The sequence below is a fragment of the Nicotiana tomentosiformis genome, chromosome 10 (genome assembly GCF_000390325.3).
Source record: "Nicotiana tomentosiformis chromosome 10, ASM39032v3, whole genome shotgun sequence".
Taxonomy (NCBI): domain Eukaryota; kingdom Viridiplantae; phylum Streptophyta; class Magnoliopsida; order Solanales; family Solanaceae; genus Nicotiana; species Nicotiana tomentosiformis.
The window spans coordinates 49,216,859-49,241,744 of NC_090821.1; the positions used below are offsets into that span (position 1 = coordinate 49,216,859).

Genomic DNA, 24,886 nt, shown 5'->3' on the forward strand with positions numbered 1-24,886 from the left:
CCTGATCATGTACCTGTTTATCAAATAGCTGGCAGTGTTCCCTACCTCAACCCAAAAGATCTTTGGTACACCACTGTCAATTAGACTCATCCTTGCCATGTCTTCAAGAGTCCTATTTTCCCTCTCCACAACACCACTTTGTTGGGGGTGCTTTAGGAGCTGAAAAATTATGACTAATACCATTTGCATCATAGAATTCGTCAAATTTTGTATTGTCGAACTCGGTACCATGATTAGATCTTATGCTTACAACATTATGGCTCATCTTCACTTGAATCTGTTTCACAAAGGTAGCAAATACTTGAAAATTTTCATTCTTGGTTCTGAGGAACAAGATCCAAGTGAATCTGGAGAAGTCATCTACAATAACAAAGATGTACTTCTTTCCTCCTTTGCTGGGCATTCTCAAAGTCCACACAGATCCATATGGAGAAGATCCAGTGGCCTTGAAGTGCTTACTTCCTTCTTTGGTTTGAAGAAGTACATGAATTGATTTTCTTTCACACATGCATCACAAACTTTGTGATCCTTGAACTTTGATTTTGGCAACCCACGAACTAGGTCCTTCTTGACTAGTTTGTTCAACAAGGAGAAGCTTGCATGTCCCAATCTTCTGTGCCACAGTTCAACATCATCATCAACAACACTCATACATGTAAGATCTCCACTGTTTAGAGACTCAAAGTCAACAACATAGATGTATTTGAATCTTTTCGCCACTAGAACCACTACACCAGTCACAAGATTGGTGACTGTGCAATACTTTGATAAGAACTCTACTTTATTTCCTTTATCGCAGATTTGAGATACACTCAGCATGCTGTATTTCAGGCCATTTAGCTAATACACATTCTCAATTGAGTGAATGAGTGTCTTCCCAATTTTTTCAACTCCCATAATGTATCCCCCTTTTCCATTTTCAAAGGACACACTCCCACTTTGCAGGGCTTTGAGTGAAAGAAAATCATCAGTAATTCTAGTCATATGTTTAGAGAAGTCGCTATTCATATACCATCTTTGGCTATTTCCTTTCACTGCTCCCTGCACAAGGAAATCAGAGATTAGACTTAGGAACCCAAACAAGTTTGGGCCCTTGTAGTAAGGAAAAAGGTGAATTAAATTTCTTCTTGTCCAAGCAGGCATCACACATTTTATATTGTAGGGACCAAGTTCCCTAAAAGTAGATACTTTTTCAATAAAAACTTTATTTTTCTATTGGGACTGAAATCTAGCTTTACAGGAATCTTTGAAATGAACAGTGTTACCACAATGAGTGCAAAGCCAGTTAGTTATCAGGGACAGTGACATACTTGCTATGTGGGTTGTAAGGAGCCTTTTCCTTTTGGAACCCAATTCCCTGCATGTTCCCCCATTACTTTTATACATAAAAATGATTGTATCAGAAGACCAGGTCCACTTTAGAGATTTATCTAGGTTATTTTTAACCCTACTTAGATCTTCCTAAAGTTGTCTATTTCTTTCAAGTTCAGCACACAGACTCAATTTTACCATTTTGAGTTTATTTTCAAGTTTAAGGTGTGCCTCACTCGCCACTTCCTTACCTTTTGAAGGGTTCATGCGGTTTTCTATTGAAGCTTTCACAGAAATATTTTTCCTTTTTAATTCCTCTATTGTTTCCTTTAGATCCACAACTACTACCAACAAGTCATCTCTCTCAAGCTCTACCTTTTTAATTTTCTCAGTTAGAACATCCTTTTCATTCTTTAAATCCTCAATGGTTTCTTTTAAATCAACAACTATGACTAGTAAATCATCTCTCTCATGCTCTACCTCCCTTAATTCCATAGTTAAAATATTTTTAGCATTGATAAGGTATGGTTAGCATCAATCAGGACATTTGCTAAAGATACAAGTGTCTTTTGAGAGTAAGACTTCAAATTTCTTTGAACGTCTTGAAAGTTTACCTCATCGTCATCATCATCTTCATCCTCATCAGATTTTTCTATCAGGGAAAAGATGGAGTCATATTCAGCTGCTTCGCTTTTAACGGCCATCATGGAGATGTCACATTGTTCATCATCTCCCTCAGATTCACTAGAGGAATCTCCCCATACAGCAAGAGCTTGTTGTCAGCGACATCTCTTATCTTGAACTTCGTGTCAGGAACCTAGTTCCTCTTGGTTGTCTTGTCTGTATGCTTGTATTGGTCTTGCTTGTGGAGAGGACGATCTTTGATGAAATGTCCTGGCTTCCCTCATTTGTGACAACAATCATAGCCTTTTGGTCTGCTAGAGCTGCCTTTTTTCGGAATACCTCCATTTCTGCGAACCATTTTCTGAAACCTCCTTGTCAAATAGGCCATGTCAGTATTATCACCACTTGAGTAACTGGTGTCTGCTTTGAGAACCAGGTTCTTCTCCCTTTTGGGTTCTTTTCTTTCATGGTCCTTCTTCTTCTTCTTCTTCTTCTTCTTCTTCTTCTCGTAGGTCTTCAGATTTCCAATGAGTTCGTCTATCATCAGCTTTTGCAGAACTTTTGCCTCCGTAATAGCATTGACTTTACTCTCCCAAGAATCAGATAACATACTGAGTATTTTCCTGACCACTTTGTTCCTTGGAATGATCTCTCCTAGAGAATGGAGCTCATTGATGATGGAAGTAAAGCGAGTATACATGTCCTGAATGGACTCATCAACCTTCATCTTGAAGAGTTCATACTCAGTTGTGAGCATATCGATCTTTGACTGCTTGACTTGAGTTGTTCCTTCATGTGCGGTTTGGAGAGCCTCCCAGATCTCCTTGGCAGATTGACAAGCTGAGATTTTGTTGTACTCGTCTAGTCCAATACCACAGACGAGGATCTTCTTTACTCGGAATTTTTGCTCTATAGCTTTGCGGTCGGCATCATTGTACTCCTTCTGTCATGCCCCGACCTTGGGGAGCACGACCAGCACCCAACCAAGATACCCTGGTCAAGCAAGCATTTTCAAGGCTTCTTCCCAACTCACCCATGGATAAAGAGAAGATACATTTATATCATTAATTAAACAGTAAGTGATTCCATGAACAATGCCAATTCTATTACCATTAGTCGATTCATTTTATAGTCTCAAAATACATACACAATCATAGTTAAAGTGCACAAGTGATTCAACTACAACAAGGTTAGTTTTACTTTTCCAACACCCATATACAACCCACACTGTGTCTACGGATATAAAATACTATGATTACATCGACAACAAAGCCTCGACTATAGATCAAAATATAATACACGTGGGACAAAAGATACACGACCCCGAATGAAGTGGGGCTCACCAAATCTGCAGAGAAGAGGGTGTACTGCTATCAATAATCAGTGCCACCTGCTGCGGAACCACCTGTATCCATTAAAGATGCAGCGCCCTCGACAAAAAGGATGTTAGTACATATAGAATAGTACTAGTATGAATGACTAAACACCCTCTTAATAGAGCGAATGATAACATAAGTAAGGACAATCATAAAATCAATGGGAGCCTCAATCAATACCAAAACATCAAATTAGGAGCAAGACAAGTTTTCAAGTAAATTTCCACATTTTAAGTCTAGGAGATCTTAGCACCGATATACCACCGTGATCTTGAGCACGGAGTCCGATCACGGCCCGATCGGCTAGACCGTCTCACCCAAAGACATCAACCACAATCACAATCATTATCTCAGTCTCAATCATTGTTTTAATCGTAATCTCAAGCACAATCACCACCATGTGTGTAGCATGGCGTACGATCACGACCCGACCGGCTAGGCCGTCTCACCACAATACCGTGTGGATCGACATCACCATTTTTTAACAATCATCTCATCCCAATAAAGGAGAATATTTTCATCACATCAATCTCATCCCCATAAAGGGTTACAATCACACTTCGCTCCTACACCGGCACGTGTAAGTTCGGGGTTAGGTTTTTTCAACTTACCCTTCCTCGGTGACTAACGACACTCCCGGGGTGTTTATTTGTTTAAAGGATTGACGACTCATTTCATTATCTTTTATATGTCATTCATTTCATTGGCACCAATGGCCACAACACAATGTCACTCTTGGTACGTTGGCCGTATTTTATACTTCATATTCATCTCTTTCACTTTCAAACATTATCACGGATCATCAACAACAGAGGATTTCTATTCAAGACTTTAAGTCCACATATTGAGCAAATAAGAATGTTAAACACATTCAGATTTCTTACACAATTTGGCATAATAGCCTCCATTTGAATCACGGCTTAAAGATATAACATTTGGACATGGAACCCAGAGTTCGAGCATATTTTCAAATAGAATATAACATAACAAGAACATTGGAATACATATTGAACATATATCTATCAACAAAAGGCTTATTCGGAATAATCAATTCATAATGAACAACTCGGGACTTATAAGGATATTGTGGGGTTCAATTCTAAGAGATAAGTTTAGCCAACATACCTCACCTTGAGCTATTTAAATTACTACAATATTCCGGAATTCTTAGCCTCTTCGATCTATTTAGAAATATAGCATAATTGAACACAAATTAAGAGAGAGTTTATGGTTCCAGCTCATTTGAGCATTTTATCAAACACTAGGTGGGTATTATGATTTCAAGGTCCTCCTATGGTGGATTTCTCCATCCCACTACCCAAAGTCTACCCAATTTAGCTCAACATTCTTCCCCCAACCCTTGATAGTACATGCATGCATAATGGACAACTCCCGCACCTAAGAATTGCTTTTCTCATTACCTATTTTCAGTAAATCATGAAATTGAGGGATAGAGAGTAGAATCTTACCTTTAGGATGAAGACCTAGTGAACTTTCTTGTGAATACTTCAACTTGGAGCAAGAGTTAATGATCAATAAACTTAGGAACTTTCCCTCTCACTCTATGGTAATCCCTATCTCTAGAAATATCAGATTTTTGCTTCAAAAGTGACTCTTTGCTTCAATATATCGAAATAGGGTCGGGTCAAAAATTAGAAAAAATGAGCCCCGATGCAGATCCGCGGTCGCATATGCGACCGCATAACGCTTTTGCGGTCTGCAAAATAGACAGCATAATGGCCCTCCGGAATTGGGCACTCCTGCCTCACTCTGCGACCGGTCTACGGTCCGTAGACCTATTCTGTGGTCGCATAATGCACCGCAGAACTGCCCTTAGGAATTGTTTGTGAGGGGTTATGCGGTCCACAAAATGATTATGCGACCGCATAATGGTCCAAAAATTTTGCCCAAATTTCTGCTTCAGTCTGCGACAGATCTGCGTTCCGCAGATCAGTTCTGTGACCGCAGAAATGCCCTGTACTTCCAAATTATTTTTCTTCAACTCCCCAACGCATCGTTCAACTCAAAAAGTCCGAACCGTGGACAATCATCAACATATAAGTCCACTTCGGCACCACGAAACCCCGAATTTTAGGTAAAGTTTTACGGTGCCTTACACTCTCCCCCACTTAAGATCATTCGTCCTCGAATGAGGGCCAAAATCCGCCATTAGAAACCAATGTGACTCAGCTGCTATATCATACACTAACAGTTCTAAGCTTTTGACCGACTCCCCTAATTTGCAAAATTTTCGCCAGAGTTTTCACTGCCGCACTGTTGCGTGCGCAATGTAACAGTGTAGCAACTTTAACAGTTGTAAGGAGTTGACTTGTACTGTGACCGGACGAACTGATAGCCATTTGTTCCCTCTGCAGTTCCTTTGACCGATAACATTGAAACTTGTGCTAGACATGTGACTTGTTATTTCGATCACTTTGAGACTTTGTATTAAATTTCCTATATGATTCTCATATAAGTTTATTAAATCATTAAAACACAAAGACAGATAGCTTATCAAACGGGACGATGACTTTTGTCTTTTTGGCTCCTTGTACTGCCTCCTTTTCCAGTGGCAGTGCAGATTTTCAGTAGCCTTCAGCTCAAACATTAGATCACTACGGGGTTTTTAGTGTCTATCTTTTGATTTGCATGGTCCACTCTTTGTGCTTTTTCTTCCTATCTTTTCAAATTCTTAGTTGGATGGATGGTGATTTGAAGAGATGAAAAAGGAAAGAAATCAATAGCACAGTGAGCAGACTTCAATTTACGAGGAAAACAACTGGATTGTAGCTGGCACTTCTCCAACTTGTCTCCCTTTTCAGATTTTAGAGTACATTTTCAAGTAAATTAACATCTTTTTAGAAACTAGACCACAATGTTGCGCTATAGTGAGAAAAAAAATCACAGCTTTGGTGCACAAAACGTCCCGTATTCATACAAGATCCGAGAAAGGATCGTACCCCCAAAGGATATGATATAGATAGTCTACCCCGACGTAAGTATTAGTAACTGCTTTCACGACTATACTGAAACAATAATGAAATAGCTTTGCACATTGGGAGCATCACATTATTTCCTAGAGCGTGTTTGGTTTACCTCATTATCAAAATTAATCTCAACATAAATTCTACTTAAATAATAGAATTTTTAATTATTTATACAAGAAAAAAATAATCTGTGATAACCAACGTTTGATTGCGTTTAGTAAACGCTGTATTGCTAATACAGTCACAAGTTATGCAGAAATATCATATTATGTTAGGTGAAATAGAATGTACAAAATAGAATAATCTTTAAAGTAAATAATTCCTACATGGTTACGCATATCAGTTCCTCTTATATTAGTCATCGCATAAATAACTACTCGTCAACCAAATAGAACTAAGCGTCTCCTGCTAAAATATGTTACAGACTTTCATATTCCCTTCTGTTCAAATTAAAAATAAACAGCAAATATTCCCAAATGCAGCCCACCAAAAAATGTAGTGATGGACACTTAGTAAAGTTTCTAATACACCAGCTGTACATTGAATCTTTGCTAGGCATGGCATATCATCAACAATTTGTTGTCTATTGTCTTTTAAATTCTGCCTCAATCCTGTTCTCAGGACCATACTTCAAGTTTCGAGCCTACTGAAACTTCCAAAATTGGCCAAACACAGAAGCAATAGTATAGTTACAAATTAAAGGCAGAATACTATTCTCCACTTTATTCTTAAGAACCGGAAGAGACAAGGTTTATCGTAGGCTTACATTCAAATGTTTAAAACAGTTTAATTATGAAAAGACTTCTTAACGTAAATCACGTTTTGTAAATAAAATGAATAAGAGGAATCATATATTAATCGACTCCAATAAATTTCTAATTTTCTATTCAATAATTCGAAGTTCGAATTCTCATGGTCACACTCCTACTCTTTTAACACCAAAAGTTTGTCGGAAAGCTTAGCTTTGAACTCACATAATTAGAGTAGCATTTCCTACATGTAAAGTTGTATGTGCTAATTAAGAGACAATTAATGCTATATGTTTAGCACTCTGGTAAGTTTTTTGATCAAGTTAATAGATACAACACTCCTTATAACAAATTTCTATAAGTATAGAGTATAAGTAGATTTAATTAATACCATCACCATGACTTCATGATATAATCAATTGTAATAAGTAATAAATTAGTACTTACTATAAACCCTATAAATGAACAACTTTTGGTGGGAGCTTGCTACCGCTCCCTGTGGGTCTAGCCAATCGAGTTAATCGAGCTAGTAAATTTTGAATATGGTGGGTTCAGAGGCGGAGTCAGAATTTTAAGCTTATGAGTTTGAAATTTTAATCGTTTACTAAGTTCTAAATTAATAATTTTTATACCTTCAATAAATTTTTAAAGATAAATATAGAGCTCGAACCAAAACTATTGGATTCGTCCGAACCCGCTACCAGCAATCTAACTCCGCTCATGAGTGGGTCAAAATATAGTAAAGTGAATAACAATAAAAGAAGAAAAAAAAAAGTAGGGAAGACGAGGATTGACTGTTCCACTTTGAGGATCCATGTTGGGTGCATGAATAAGCTGTTATATTTCAAAGTAAAACTTGGGGCAATTACATCACGAGATTCCTATAAAATGCAGGCACTGATTTTCTTACACCCAAAAAAGAAGTCCCAAATTAAAGTAGTCACATACCAAACTACAAAGAAACTTAGGCAAAGACCAAGGAAACATTCTGTCTCATTCAAAAAACTCAACAAAAATGACTTCAAGATTGCTTCTACTTTTCCCCTTCTTCCTCTTCTGCCTACTTACTCATGTAAAGTTTAAACTATTCACCTAACTCCCATATGATTTAGTGTTCTTTTTGTGGAACTAGTCTAATGTTCTTTTCTGTCCAGGTCTCTTCTGATATTGATATTGAAGAAAACGAAACTCAGGTATTTCTTTACTCTTTTTCCATCACTAAACCAAAAATTGATACTTCAACTAAACAGCATAATTTTTTGTCCTAAAAATATGAAAAGTCATTCAAGATAAGTTGTGGGTCGTGGTTAAATTGATTTATAATTCACCGAACTTTCCAAAAAGAGTGAACTGTGTTAGAGTGTTCCATATTGGTTGAAAAAATGACCAGCATTATTTTTTGAGGTTGATTATCAAAGCTTGGCCCATCTGTCTTTTTGATTTACTAATGTAAGCCCCTCATTTTACATTATTCACGCTTCAAATGTTTAGGATGTCTACGTTAATTTGTGGACATGGTTGTTATTTCATTATATAATTTTTGGAAAACCCTCTCTAACCAGCTTCTAAAATACTTACATCATGAGCTACAGTTTGGCCAAAAGTTATTTTCTTAACAACAAAGTGGATGGACTTTAACTATGAATAATTTTTCTCTTACCTTGTTGTTTGACATTGTATGTGCAAATCTTTATTAGGTGGTGAAAGGAGCTAACAGGAGGCTTTTACTGTATGTAGGTAAGCATCAATTTTCTCAATCTGTTTCAATTTAAAAGGAATAGAACAAGAAGAAAAACTTGAGTTTTGATAGCTCTTTTTTGTTGGGAATAGATTGTGGAGGACTGTGCAAAGTGTGATGTAGCTCACACTCAAGGCCAAATGTATGCACCAGAGCCTGTGGGACTTGTTGTGTAAGGTGCAAATGTGTTCCTCCTGGCACTTCTGGTAATAGACAAGTGTGCGGCAAATGCTATACAGACATGACTACTCATGGCAACAGGACCAAATGCCCTTAATTAAACGGTGAAAATTCATATAATCGACCCCAACTTTGTTTGTGACTACGGCATAGTCGCCACCCATGTAGGACTTAATTAGTACTCAATCTTGTTTTTTCTATTTTCCAAGTTTGTTTTACTACCGCCCAAAGTGAGAATATGTGTTTTGATCTTTCTGATGTAAAAAGTTAATCCTGTGCGGGTCCTCGCATAACTTTAATGTCAAAGTTTCAGTTTCATGACTGACTAATGACTAATAGTTCTTGAATTACAGTAAAGTAATGCTCTTAAATTACATCATACAAGACCTATTCTACTGGCTATCCAGTATTCGGCGAACTTGAAAGGTTATCAGTATAAAGAAAACACAAGTTTTGGTTGATTGGGTGCGTCGATACATATGCTATGCTGATAGGACATACTAGCATGTATCCGAATAGTAGTGAACAAACATATTAGAGGAATTTTCATAAATGACTATTGTTTAGTGGATATTAACTAATATATTAGAGGAATTTTCATAAATAACTATTGTTTAGTGGCTATTAACTTCCTATAGCTACCATATACTTAATTACATCCTATAGTTGTCTTTTCAGTTGTTATGGCCAAGTATTTAATGTATTCAATCTATTGTATTCATGAATACAGTAGGAAAACTTGGCTAAAAAACAGGAAAACATAGTTGTACGTTTATGTATTCAGGTGTATTTACACTATGTATTTACGAATACCGTAACAGAAATCAACGTAAAAATAGGTCCCTCCAGCTATTTAAAAACGGAAAGTGGATAAATTAACGTGACACACTCCTAATATAACTCAACAAACACCATTAAAACACACAACATTAGCAATCCAATTTATGAGAAGATTCTGCAAACGTCAAACACAAAAAATAGAGCCACCTTCAGAGTTTCACTCCTTTTTTTCCCTCGTATCGTTTGATAATTTTTTTCCACTGATACCATTCGAGATTCTGCTTGGAAGTGATACACGTAACCACATAAATAGATGGCAAGTTTAACCAAAAAATTGAATACATATGTAATTCAATTCCACAAAAACTGTTGAAAAAATAATATAACTATGTGGAAGATTATACTAATACAGTAAAATACAAACGTTTGGAAATAAAAAAATATAATATAATCACTGAACATAGCTAAGTCTGAAAATATAATAAATACAGTAAAATACAATGAATACAACACTGTCAATCATTTAAATACACTAAAATATAGTAAAACAAAAATATACAGTTAATACAACATTGTATGTCATTTAAATACACTGAAATTAAGTAAAACAAAAATACATACAAGTTAGATTAACATAAAATATGGTGTTTTGACTTTTTAATATAGCTTGAAATAAAATTATGTGGAAGAGTATACTAATACATAAATATAGTAGAATACAAACGTTAGGAATAAAAACAGAATATAATCACTGAACATAGTTAAGTCTGAAAATATAATAAATACAGTAAAATACAATGAATACAACATAATGAATATAACACTGTCTATTATTTAAATACACTGAAATACAGTAAAACAAAAATACATACAAGTTAGATTAACACTAAATATAGTGTTTTGACTTTATAATATAGCTTGAATGATATTTTTTGTATCTGTACGCAATTGAATTATGCTGAATATAACATGACATGTATATAGGAGGACATTTAAACAACCATTGAATACAACATTGGCTATCATTGAAATTTAATAAATATAGTAAAATACAATTGAATACACTACTGCCTATCATTCAAATATTGCAGAATATAGCTGGATTATAACAGGGATTTAAAACTATTAAACTATACTGAATATAGCAGGGATATGTATCAACATAATACAACTATATAAATACATAATAGAAGTATGTGGATTATTATTAATACATAAATATAACATAATATATGAATTAATAGCGTAACTTAAAGACTGTTGTGGTTTCATTCATAAACACCTTAAAGACAAAATACATTCATGTATTCAAAAACGACAAATGTCGAGTAAAATCATGATGTATTCAGTAATAAGCTACAAATACAATCCGATTTACATGAAACTATTCTAAAACTATCTTCACAGAAGTATCCGAATATGTGATTTGCCTAACAATCTTTGCGGGTGCTTCATTGTCGCTTATGGCATCGTCGTCTATCTTCCGCATAGCATAGTCCCAAAGGAGGGCAACATATCTTTAACGGAGTAAATTGGCATCAAAGGTTGTTTGTGGAACCAATCCATAAGTACTCAAATACTCTGCGCATGCTGTGACATACAACCCACAATCCCTGAAAAAGTAGATTGACACAGTTAAATACAGCAGAATACGATTGGCTTGAGAATACATATGAATACATTTAGGGTGAATACATAACTAAATATAGAACAACTAGTGTATTTAAAAATGTTGTTGAATGAACTAAAATACATATAAATACATCTAACTACAAAATCACGTTAAAACGTAAAAATTAGTGTAGGAACTATCAAATACATATAAATACATCTACATACAAGAAGAGACAACCACTGTACAAGCTAATAATCAATGTTTGAGGACTCAAATATATAAAAATACATCTACAATTACCTTGTCGCTCTGTGTTTCCGAGCTAGTTTCTTTAGAGACATCTTTTCCCTTACTCCCTAAAGCATCACCCATGAGTTTTCTTCTCTTTTCCACATCAGGAAGTGTTGATTTTTTCGAAGATTTCTCAACTTGACCTTGTTTCATAAGGTCATTGTGTATTTTTGTTCTCTTTTCGATTTCAGTAGTTACTAATGAATCTGCAAATACTGGTTCCGCTTGAGTGATTTGCAAATCGAAAGATGGACCATCGAAATTTAGTGCTTTGGTGGGTTTACCTCTGGTAACCCTTTTCTGGGTTGTTAAATCAGCCATTGAAGAGGAAATTTCAAATTTTCTGGTGAAAACTAAACAATGGTGAATATTTTAAAAAAATATATTAAAGAAAAAAAGAAGAAGCTTTAACCGGCCAAAAGCTAAAAACTTTAACACTTGCCACAACTTTTTGAAGCAAATAAAATTAAAAATTGAGGAAGATAATGGCGTTGATAAAGGAGAATCGTGCTTCAACAATGGAGAGGACAATGTTGTGTGAGAGAGAGAGCGTGGAGAGAGAATTAAGAATTTTGTGAGAGAATTTTGTGGAGAGAGAACTGTGCGGTAATTTAGTGAGAGAATAAACTGAAAGAATGTGAGAGAAAAATATTAGATACCGTATTTTATGACTTAATCGTAGGGAGTGACCATAAATATATATTTTGCTATAAAACCTAAAAGATAGCTATATAAAATAATATTTTAAAATGATTTTTATTTATAATAAATAGGTTGTAAAACTTTACTACAGGAGGTAAAATTTTCAAGATATTATCCATGCAAAGTGCAAACAACACAATTTAAGTCCATCTATAGTGGGCCGATCTATTAGTTAGAAGAAGGCCCAAACTTTGGTCCATAGTGTCTGATAGTCGAAGCCCCCGGGATCATTACACAAATATCTAGTTGGATTTACTGTTTACTTTTTTTAGCCGATATACATAAATATAATACTCATTATGTACAATTATATTTTTTTTATATATAATTATATATTCACCAGCCTCTCTACCTTCATTAAGTAGAGGTAAGATCTAGGTACACTTTACCCTCCCCATACCTCACTTGTGAAATTTTACTGGGCTTCTTGTTGTTGTTGTATAATTATATATTCATCAGCTATTTTTAGTATAAGCAGTTAGGTGTGCGACTATTTAGGTTAATTGTTCTTTTTAATACATGCCATTGATTGATCCTTCCATGTAGAAATGTTGCATGTTGGGATTATGCTTTATGTTGACTAATATACGAATTCTGCTACGTTGACTAATACAAAGCCTTATATGGGGTAATTTAGTGTTGCGTATCAACTCAGGCTACTCATAGGCTAGAATTAACTTATTTTTTATTTATTGGCATTAGGTAGCCTGATAATTGTATATCACAATAATAATGTGTATATCAAAATGTATACCACAACTTTAATTTTCTTCTTTGTATATATCACAATGTATATCAAATTTTTATTCCATTCTTCGTATATCAAAGATATGAAATTATAAATATAGTTGTCTATAATTTATTAGTCTCTATATCCAAGTATATAACATAAAAATAATCACATTATTTGTATATCACATCAAATAATGTGTATACCGAAATGTATATCACAACTTTATTTTTCTTCTTTGTTTTTATATATATATATATATATATATATATATATATGTTAGTGATGCATAAGTTATATATCACGATATACAATAGGATACACACAAGTATACATTGTGATATACACAAAAATACCAACAGATACCTCTTTGTGAATAATACAAAATTGTTGAAATTTTTAGAATAAATTAAATTTGCAATTTACTCATCAGCAAAAAACAGCGTGAAAATCAAAAAACAAAAGAGCAGAAGCATATATCTTTTGTAGTATGGACTAGGGTCATTGGTTGTAGAAAGAGAATCATCAGAAAATATATTTTTTTCGAAGAAAACAATAAAATAAAAGGAGAGAGGAAAGATAGAAAAAAAATAGGCAAAATTATTTTTCTCGTTAGGAAAAGAATAACAATTTTGCATATTATCAGGCTCCCTAAACCATGAGAGAGAGGAGAGTTAGAAGAAGAAATATAGGGGGAGCCGGGGAGAGAGGGAGAGGGAGCGACAAAAAGAGAAGTAAATTTCACGGGTGGTCATTTAACTATGTGTTCATTACGCAAAAGTCATTTTTCTTCTTTTTGTTACGTAAAAATCATTCAACTTTGTGTTTATTACTCAAAAGTCATTTTTCTTTCTTTTGTTACATAAAAATTAGTTTACTTTGCTCTATTTATCACAAAAATCACCTTGGCCAGATTTTATAATAATTTTAATTGAAAAGTCTATTATGCCATTGCCATTATAAATCTTCTCATTTATATAATACATTCTATATTATATACTATATAATATATTTTTACCTAGGTATTTTACTTATAATTAAAATAACTTTATATTATTTTATTTATAATTTTTATAATATATCCATACATTTAATTTTTTCGTGGCACTCAATTTGTTTAATCATAATCATACATCCACATATTTTAAATATAAAAATAATAAAAAATATTTATTTTTTTATATCTATTTGAAATAATAAAAACAGATTTGTTTAACGAATGATAGTTTATTATTGTCAATAAAAAAATTTTAAAAAAGTTTCAAAGATATTTGTGTTTGATATTAAGTTTTTAAAGCTTTATCTGTTAGTATTATTTTCTTGAAAGTATTAATCTGATATGTCATTGTACTAAATATGGATATTTTATTTATTGGATCAATGGGTATAACTTGGCTGATAAATCAATGAGCTTTGATTTTATAATTTTTATTAAAAATATTTTATTAAGCATGATTAAGAACGTGGACTTGGAATTTGTTCACGGTAATGTTACCGATAAATTTAATAATGCTACTTATATATCTTGAAAATTAACGTTAAGAAAAAAATTAAATGTATGAATATATTTGTAGGCATGCAAAATTTATTAAAATTAAATCCATAAAATAATTTGGACTATATTTTAAGTTCAAGATATATTAGTCCAAATAAATATTGTGGGCTAATATAATTGAATTAATTATATAAGTCCAACAATAAGTCTTAATCCATTGGGCTAGCCTATTTAATTGGGCTAAATAAAGTGATGAGCCCACTTCATTAAACCCAAAATTTCATCTTCCTAGAGACCCAAATTGATGCCTACGTATCAAATAACGTGGCACGCCAAGTCAAACGAAAGAGCCAATAGGATCGTGCCACGTGTCAAAATGACAAAGCATGCCAAGTCAAATTAAAAGGCCAATGAAATCGTGCCACGTATGTAAGTGACATATTCTGGCCAATCAAATGTGGCCTTGTCATACTTCAATTTGATTGGTCGGAAAGAGTTTGTTCTTATCAAAACTCTTCCCTCCCACAACTATAAATAGGGGTCTTCATAACTCAAAAGACATCAGAAGTTATAACAAGAAGCAAGAAAGAGCTCGTGGATCAAACGCTGCAAATTCTTCCATAAGTTTCAAGCAATCAAGTTCAAGTTCAACAAATCAAGAACGAAGAACAAATCAAGATTCAAGGAGTACGAGTTCAAATCAAAGTTTGTGCTAGTTGAATTCAAGATCATCGTTCATGACAACAAATATAGGTTCAAGATCAAGCTCAAAGGCCCATAAATTTATTTACTATTGAAAAGAAGAATCAGAGGATTTATAGAGATTGTACACTCATATTATTTGAAATAAAATACTACGATTGTTGTAATATTTTTCGGTCTTGATTTTATTCTCTCGATGCAATTTATTGTCTACAAATTCTAGAACGCTCAGTGGGACAATCCCTACCTCTCATCTCAAATTTTCAATCACCAAAGTTTAAGAACATCAAAATAGTTTCAAGAAAATCAACCCCGGATCAACTTCCACCTAGGCTGCTAACTCCAGGTTCTATGCTGATGTGGAAAGCATCCTCGATGTTACTTTTGGAAGCTTTGGACCAGTTACGAGAAGCAAAGCAAGCTCGTTAGGACAACAAGCATCCCATGTGCCATCCGCATCAACCCATATTTTCGGATCTTCATCCTCAAAAGGAGCAAGATCCTCCACAAGCGCACCAGAAGGAGAAAGCGATGTTGCTGAAAAGATCAAGAAAACTCTTGCTCTGCTTGACCTCTCCGGATCTAAGCACTCTGCTGTGAAGGAAAATGATGATGCTTCAAGTGATGAATCCTCTCCACTTACACCACATAGTGTGAGCCAATCGAGGATCAATATGTGTGACAATCCACGCTACTCTCCATCGTCCACGACAATCATGCAAGCCATGGTGACAAACACTTCATCTGTGGAGGAGCAGTTAGAAAAATTGACGGAAGCAATCGCTAGCTTGACGAAGTGCATGCAAAATCAAGATGCTAGAATCGACAAGCTAACAAATAGGGTGGGAATCTTAATGAAAGAAGAATCCACCCACACACTTGGCATACTCCCAGAAGTTCCAGAGAGTGATTCTCCCCCAAGACAAGTAGCATCCTCTAAGGCTATCCATGTCTCATCTGAAAGGATGATTCCAATCGATCAAATGAAGGAGTTCATTTAATGAACCATTAAGAGTAAGTATGAAGTTGATGCCAAGTCCTCCCTTACATATGCAAAGCCATACACTGCCACGGTCGGTATGTTGAAGATGCATGCTGGGTATCAACCTCCAAAATTTCAACAGTTTGTTGGTAAAAGTAATCCAAAGCAATATGTGGCACACTTCTTTGAAGCGTGCAACAATGCTGGGACTTATAGAGATTACCTCGTCAAGCAGTTTGTTCGCTCGCTAAAAGGAATGCTTTTGACTGGTACACAGACCTCGAGGCTGGATCTATTAATAGTTGAGATCAACTAGAGGAAGAGTTCCTCAATCGCTTTTATAGCACGAGATATACTGTGAGTAAGATACAACTTACAAATACTCGTCAACGAAAGAGTGAACCAGTTATTGACTTTATCAATCATTGGAGGAATGCAAGCCTCAACTGCAAAGAGAGGCTTAGTGAAGCTTTTGGCATAGAGATGTGCATACAAGGCATGCATTGGGGACTCTGCTACATCTTGCAAGGTATCAAGCCTAGCACATTTTAAGAACTCACAACTTGAGCCCATGACATGGATTTAAGCATGGCCTCCGCTGGAAATGAAAGGTTTCCTATCTATGAGCCTTGCAAAGGGAACGACAAGCAAGAAGTTAGGAAATGGAGCAAGTTTGTACCCATGTATAAAAACAAAGAAGCTATGAATGTGAAAAGATCACCTGTGAAGTTCACAACAATGGTGAGCAAGAAGCAGAGTACGAAATCCACTTCTTTTCAAGATAAACCAAGTGGGAAGTTGACTCTAAAGGAAATGCAAGAGAAGGAGTACCCATTTCTGTATTCTGATGTGCCATCAAGTTTTGAAGAACTCCTCGAGTTAAATCTCATTGAGCTTCCGGAGATAAGCGGCCAAATGAAGCTAGTAAAACGAATGACCCAAATTACTGCAAATACCATCGACTTGTGAGCCACCCTCTAGAGAAGTGATTTGTCTTCAAGGACAATGTTATGGATGGATTTGGCTCATGAAAAGAAGATCGTGCTTGAAGATGAGAAAGCAAGTGCAAACCAAGTCTTTATCACCTTTGGCTCATTCAGTCCAGATAAACTATATGGTTTTAAAGAAAGTAAAGACGGAGAATTACTGGAGAACAATAAAGTTGAAGTCGATCAACCTGATGATGATGAAGGTTGGACGTTGGTGACTCATCGTAGGCGCCACAAAAGAAGCCCATAAATAGAATCAATAGAACAACCAACAAGGAAAATAATGGTAAAAGAACCAATGAAGCAGAATCCAGTTAGGCGTTTGAAGAAAGCAAAAATGGAGGTGCACCACCCTCAAAAGCCACGACATCTAGTGACCTTGGAGGATTTCTTTCCATGTTGGTTCCGCATGAAAATTTCCCGTGATGGTATTGAGGCCTCTTGTTGCAATGCTGATAAAGGGGAAGAAAAGAGTGATGACCTACTATTGGCACCATCTTTAGAAAATCTCATCGAGTCTATTCCTCAAGAAGTTAACACGTGCGAGGAAAAAGTCACGTTCACAAATGATGATCTTCTGCTAGCTGACACTCCTCATAACCACCCATTGTACCTGGTTGGCTATATGCATGATGAAAAGGTAAATTGAATTTTGGTTGATGGAGGATCCTCAGTGAACATCTTGACAATTCGCACAGTGAAAGAACTTGGTATTCCCATTAGTGAACTCTCAGAAAGTCATGTGATGATCTAAGGATTCAACCAAGGGGGGCAAAGAGCCATAGGTGCGATCGGGTTGGGAATCACCATTGAAGATATTCAATCAAGTGCATGGCTGCATGTGATCGATGCAAATACTTCATACAATTTCTTACTTGGAAGGCCTTGGATACATAAGAATAAAGTGGTTCCATCTACCTACCATCAATATTTGAAATACTACGAAGGTGAAGTTGAGAAGAAGATCATTGTTGATGATGAGCCATTTACCGAGGCTGAGTCACACTTCGCTGATGCAAAGTTTTACTCGAAGAATCACATTGTGAAGGAGCTAAAAGCTGATGATGGCATGAAAAATAAGAATAATGAGCCCACAACTAAAAGAGCTGAGGTGATGGCTGCTAGCGCCAAAGCTGTTACTGAGGAGGTACAACCCAACATGAATAAATCTCATAGAGGGGATATTGCGTCTTATGACAAGAAAGTAAGTCTTGCGCTCCAATATGTCCCTAAAAGGAAGAAAGATGAAGGTGAATCATCTAATCTCCAAACTAACATGCTAAATAAGTTAACTCTTCCGGTAAAACAAATTGAGGCAGTAAAGTTGTCCTCGAAGCCACTTGCAGGGTTTGTAGCCCAAAATCGTTTGTAGAATGTGGCACTCCCTATAAAACGAACAAATGAAGGTTTTGATCCTAACGCTTACAGGCTATTTGCAAAAGTTAGATACAATCCCAATGAGCTATCAAAGTTAGGGAAGCTCCCATTAGAAGCTGCGACGGGGCAACCACATGAAGGTTTGGGATACAAGCAACAGTCACCAATGCGCATCTTTATAAGGAGTGCGAGCAGCAATTATATCACTGTAGAAGACAAATCTGATGCTTCTAACAAGCCTTCTGTCTTTGATCGACTTGGAAAATCAACTGTGAGAACTTTCGTATTTGAGAGATTGGGTCTATTAAAGAAGGGGAATAAGTTCTAGACAAATTATCGAAATACAAGAATACCAGCTTCACCCAAAATTCAGAAGATCTCTAAGGATTTCCAAATTCTGGTTCCTTCTAGAATGAAGCAACAAATTTAAGTCATAGTTTTGTATGATGAGGTACTGAAGGTAAAGCCATATACCGTGGTCTACACTAAGGAATATGATAAAGATGAAGAAAGTGTAGGTTCTTCATATCACATTAGTGCACTAGGCGAGAATGGTGTTTCAATTCTAATGGAGGATGATGAGAAATTGGAGGATGTTTCATTGTGTTACCATATATCCTTCAACGATAGGGACCCTCAAGAAGATGAAGATGCAAAGGATGCTCCGCCTGAACTTGAAGAAGGGGTAAAAACAACAGTGGACACTTTGAAAGAAGTAAACCTTGGCACTGATGAAGAATCGAGGCCTACTTATCTAAGTGCTTTACTAGTAGCCGATGAAGAAAGCACTTATATGGAGTTACTCAAGGAGTTTAAAGATGTCTTTGCTTGGAGTTACAAAGAGATGCCTGGCTTGGACACTAAAGTAGTAGTCCATCACCTTGCAGTCAAGAATGGCGCTCGTCCTATTAAGCAAGATCAAAGGCGCTTTAGGCCGGACTTGGTTCCATTGATTGAAAGTGAAGTTAACAAACTCATCGAAGCTGGTTTTATTCGTGAAGTTAAATACCCAACATGGGTTTCAAGTATTGTCCCTGTAAGGAGAAAAAATGGCTAGATTCGAGTGTGCGTTAACTTCCGGGATCTCAACAATGCGTGTCTGAAAGATGAATTCCCACTTACTATTCCATAGCTGATGATCGATGCTACCACTGGTTATGAGGCAATGTCTTTCATGGACGGTTCGTCGGGCTATAACCAAATTTGTATGGCACCAAAAGATGAAGAGCTTACTGAATTCCGTACCCCAAAGGGTATTTATTGCTACAAGGTAATGCCTTTTGGCTTGAAGAACGCTGGTGCTACTTACCAAAGAGCTATACAAAATATCCTTGATGACCTTCTCCACAAGAATGTCGAATGCTATGTTGACGAGTTGGTGGTAAAATCAAGAAAGAAGAGCGACCACTTGAAGGACTTGGAATGGTGTTTGAGTTGCTCCGGAGGTACCAACTTAGGATGAAACCATTGAAATGCGCCTTTGGAGTTACTTCCGGAATGTTCCTTGGTTTCATTGTCCGACATCGAGGGATTGAAATTGATCAAGCCAAAGTAGATGCAATCTTGAAAATGCCTGAGCCTCGGGATATTCACGAATTGAAAAGTCTGCAAGGCAAGTTAGCGTACCTTAGGAGATACATCTCAAACCTAGCTGGGAGGTGCCAACCATTCAGCCGCCTTATGAAGAAAGGTGTCCCTTTCAAATGGGACCAAACGTGTAGCAATGACTTTGAGAGTATTAAATCTTACTTGATGAAGCCTCCAGTTTAGCAGCCCCTATACTTGAAAAGTCGTTGATACTATATATTTTAGCATAAAAAAGGTCTGTTGGAGCGCTATTGGCCTGAGAAAATATTGAGGGAAAAGAAAACTCTCTTTACTACTTGACCAGGATGATGACACCAAACTAGCTGAATTATTCGCCAATTGAAAAGTTATGTTTGGCATTAGTCTTCTCAGTTCAAAAGTTAAAGCACTACTTTCAAGCTCATGTTGTTCGTCTTGTTTCTAAAGCAAATACCATCAAGTTCGTGATGTCAAAACCTGTTCTTAGTGATCGACTAGCGATGGTATCTCCAATTTCAACAATTCGAGATTTTGTACATCCCTTAAAAGGATGTAAAAGGACAAGCATTGGTAGACTTCTTGGTAGATCACCCTATACCTGATCATTGGGAGCTAACTGACGAACTGCCTGATGAGAACGCAATGGTCATTGAAGTTCAACCTCCATGGAAGATGTACTTTGATGGTGCTGCACATTGCGGAAGAGCTGGTGCTGGTATAGTATTTATCACTTCTCAAGGTGAAGTTCTGCCCTACTCTTTTACGTTGACGCACCTCTGTTCTAACAATGTTGCTGAGTATCAAGCACTATAACTTAGGCTTGAAATGGCTGTCGAAATGAAGCAGTTGAATTGCAAGTCTTTGGTGACTCTCAGTTGGTGATCAACCAGATTTTAGGTAGTTACGAGGTCAAGAAACCTAAACTACACCCATATCATGATTATGTTAAAAACTTAATAGGATGGGTCGGTGGCGTGACTATTCAACATGTGCCAAGGAAAGAAAATAAGAAGGTTGATGCTTTAGCTGCCCTAGCTTCATCGTTAGCCCTGCCTGATCAAACGCTAGTTACTGTCTGCCAAAAATGGATAGTACCGCCGCCAAATGAGGTTGAAGGTGAAGGAAATGAACTCAAACATTTTGTCGTTGTTTCTGAAGCTGAGAAAGAAGAATGGCGATAATCCATTATCGACTACTTAATCTATGGGATACTTCCAGAAAATCTGAGGAGAAGGACTGAAATCCGTCATCGTGCACCTCGCTTCCTTTACTACAAAGATACTCTATACAGAAGGTCATTCGAGAGAGTACTCTTGCGATGCTTAGGGTAAGAAGAAGCACTCCAAGCTTTGCAAGAGGCACATTATGGGGTATGTGGGTCACACCAGTCTAGACCAAAGCTCCACTTTCATATAAAAAGGATGGGATATTATTGGCCGACAATGGTAAAAGATTTCTTGGACTACGCTCGAAGATGCAAAGCTTGTCAATTCCATGTGAATTTTATTCATCAACCTCTTGAAGTGTTGCACCCGGCTGTGGCATCCTGGTCGTTAGACGCTTGGGGATTAGATATTGTTGGACCACTGCCAAAGTCCTCTGGCGGGCACCTATACATCTTGGCTGCAATTGACTACTTCTTAAAATGGGCTTAAGTTGTTGCTCTAAAGGAAGTAAAGAAGGAGAATATTACAAGTATTAAATCCTATTTCTTTTAAATATTTTATATTTTGAAGTCTAGTTTTTATAAAATCAGACCGTTCATGATTTTGACATTCCTACATCAAGATATAAAAGTTTTGGTAAAACCGCGCAAATATGAAACTATCAACGTATCGGAATCTAAAGTTAGATTCAAAATCATATCTGGGATGATTCTCAAAATGTTTGATTCCAAATTTTGGATTGGTCTTAGATTTTGAAGACAATTTTCCATAAAATCAAGCGGTTCATGATTTTGACATTTTCACACCAAGATATAAAATATTTGGTAAAGCTGCGCAAATCTGAAACTATCAACGTGTCGGAATCTAAAGTTAGATTCAAAATAATATCTGGGATGATTCTCAAAACTTTTGATTCCAAATTTTGGATATGTCTTATATTTTGAAGTCTAGTTTTATGAAATCAAACGGTTTACAATTTTGACGTTCCTACACCAAGATATGAATTTTTTGGTGAGATGCACAAATCTGAAATTTTCAACGAGGTTAGTTTCAAATTTACAAAGTGGTGGAATCAAATGGCTCATATTTTTGACGTTCTCATATTGAGATATGTATCTCCTACCACAAAATGTGTAAAGGTGATGAACAATATTATCCTCAAAGAAAAAGGAGAATGTATCTCCAAATATAGAGAACTTCGAGACATGAATTCCATCGACATTTAGAAGAAAGACAAGTTCTATTATGGGGACATCAATACATCATGATAAGAAAAGAACTATTGATATTGGACCGCAAAGAAAAAAGGGGATATTGATGAAAACGCGTGATATAAAGTAAAACAGATGGAGTTTTCATTTCTAAGAATAGCCGCTAGTTAATCAAATACAAAATAAAAAGAGGCGAATAAAATACTCTATATAGACTAATCTAAAAAACATATTGTAATTGACTAAGTCTTTAAGGGTCGCCTCTAGGTGTTGTTTCTTCATTTCCACATCGGCCAGGTCATTAGCAGTTGCCAAGGAAATTTTGCGAAGACCCATAAAAAGTTTATTAAAATTAAATTGATAAAATAATTTGGACTATAATTTAAGTTCAAGATATATTGGTCCAAATAAATATTATGGGCTAATATAATTGAATTAATTATATAAGTTCAATATATATGAATTAAATAAATAAGTCTTAATCCATTGAGCTAGCCTATTTAATTGGGCTAATTAGAGTGATGAGCCCGCTTCATTAACCCCAAGATTTCATCTTCCTAGATGCCCAAATTGATACCCACGTGTCAAATGACGTAGCACGCCAAGTCAAACGAAAGAGCCAATAGGATCTGCACGTGTCAAAATGACAAAGCATGCCAAGCCAAATTAAAAGGCCAATGAAACTGTGCCACGTGTGCAAGTGACATATTATGGCCAATCAAATGCGGCCTTGTCATACTTCAATTTGATTGGTCGAAAAGAGTTTGTTCTTATCAAAACTCTTCCTTCCCACAATTATAAATAGGGGTTTTCAAAATTCATAAGACATCAGAAGTTATAACAAGAAGCAAGAAAGAGCTCGTGGATCAAATGCTGCAAATTCCTCCATAAGTTTCAAGCTTCAAGCAATCAAGTTCAAGCTCAAGAACGAAGAACAAATCAAGATTCAAGACGTACGAGTTCAAATCATAATTCGTGCTAGTTGAATTCAAGATCATCGTTCGTGACAATAAATATGGGTTCAAGATCAAGCGCAAAGGCCCTTGAATTTATTTACTAAAGAAGAATGAGAGGATTCATAGAGATTGTACACTCATATTATTTGAAATAAAATACTACGATTGTTGCAATATTTTTCGGTCCTGATTTTATTCTCTCGATGCATTTATTGTCTACAATATTATAAAAATAATAAATAAAATAATATTAAGTTATTTTAATTATAAGTAAAATATCAGTAAAAATATATTATATAGCACATAATATAGAAGGTATTACATAAATGAGAGAATTTATAATGTCAAGGGCATAATAGACTTTTCAGGTGATAGGTTTATAAAATTAGGTCAAAGTGACTATTGTGATAACTAGAGCATAATAAAATAATTTTTGTGTAACAAAAGAAAGAAAAATAACTTTTGGGTAATGAACACAAAATTAAATAACTTTTATGTAACAAAAAAAAAGTGACTTTTGGATAATGAACACAAAGTTGAATGACTACCCATGAAATTTACTTTAAAAAGTGGTGGAGCTGGGATTACGAGGAGAGAAAATAAGTAGGTTGTAGTTTTTTTTTGGAATTTAGCTATACCCAATTGTTTTGGACTGTTTTGCCAAATGTAATTATAAGGCCAAATATTTGTCAATTCTAATTATATGTTGTCACCCAATGTTAATTTTTCTTTTTCACTGGGTATTTAATATTTGTATGAGAATTTAGATTAATTTGGACTCGTAAATCCCATTAAAGGTAGTAGGAAACGGCGCATATTGGTCGGCAGTCGACAATTGAGGGGTTACCACCAATTCACCCTTCTCCCTTAGGATACCATAATTGACGGTGGTGCGCATGATAAATTCATGCCAAAATAAGTTGAATTTTGTGGAGATTTGAATGTTCTCTTGTACATCGCTTTTAAACAAACTTTTCTTCTTCCTTTTCGTTAACCATTTTTCTTTTTGTTTGGTTAGTATGAAAATGAAACTTACACGCTGTCCCTATAATAAAGAAGTTAAATTCTATTTTGCTATTAATATAGCTTACGGATCGGACTAATTAATAAAATGTTGAAAGCGACATTAGAGTATAAGACAAATGTTTTAGAGAGTTGTACATCTATTCTATGAGTGGCCGATGGAATACAAGGATTAGTCACTTCCGACAACTAAGGTTGCTGTTTAAGAGTTAAAATTAAAGTCAACATGTATTTTGATTGTTTGATATATATATATATATATATAATAAATACTCTAACGAACGAACACTATAAGGCTACTAAACTTCTCGGACTCACTTTGAAATTATCAAAAAA

At 35.6% G+C, this 24,886-nt stretch overlaps 2 protein-coding genes and 1 long non-coding RNA gene across 3 annotated transcripts; 2 read left to right on the forward strand and 1 right to left on the reverse strand.

Moving 5' to 3' along the window:
• Positions 1-405: 405 nt before the first annotated feature.
• LOC138900139 (uncharacterized mitochondrial protein AtMg00300-like) lies at positions 406-819 on the reverse strand. Its single transcript, XM_070186848.1, has one exon. It carries the CDS (start codon positions 817-819, stop codon positions 406-408), a length of 414 nt encoding a protein of 137 aa, XP_070042949.1.
• Positions 820-7,961: 7,142 nt separating this feature from the next.
• On the forward strand, positions 7,962-9,286 carry LOC104087890 (uncharacterized). Its single transcript, XR_684402.4, has 4 exons — positions 7,962-8,119; positions 8,202-8,240; positions 8,745-8,784; positions 8,878-9,286. It is a non-coding gene; the product is annotated as an uncharacterized lncRNA (long non-coding RNA).
• Positions 9,287-17,534: 8,248 nt separating this feature from the next.
• LOC138900140 (uncharacterized) lies at positions 17,535-21,375 on the forward strand. The gene is made up of 8 exons (XM_070186849.1): positions 17,535-17,891; positions 18,150-18,598; positions 18,680-18,899; positions 19,089-19,664; positions 19,761-20,073; positions 20,579-20,697; positions 20,744-20,933; positions 21,041-21,375. Exons 1-8 carry the CDS (start codon positions 17,535-17,537, stop codon positions 21,373-21,375), a joined length of 2,559 nt encoding a protein of 852 aa, XP_070042950.1.
• Positions 21,376-24,886: the final 3,511 nt, after the last annotated feature.

Excerpts from the sequence above, each read along its gene's own strand:
- LOC138900140 (XM_070186849.1), top strand. The coding sequence starts at position 17,535 with ATGGTAAAAGAACCAATGAAGCAGAATCCAGTTAGGCGTTTGAAGAAA. Across the intron at positions 18,599-18,679 it reads TCCTCGAAGCCACTTGCAGG|GCTATTTGCAAAAGTTAGAT; the intron begins GTTTGTAGCCCA and ends TAACGCTTACAG. Across the intron at positions 20,934-21,040 it reads AGTATTTATCACTTCTCAAG|TTGAATTGCAAGTCTTTGGT; the intron begins GTGAAGTTCTGC and ends GAAATGAAGCAG.
- LOC138900139 (XM_070186848.1), bottom strand. The coding sequence starts at position 819 with ATGCTGAGTGTATCTCAAATCTGCGATAAAGGAAATAAAGTAGAGTTC.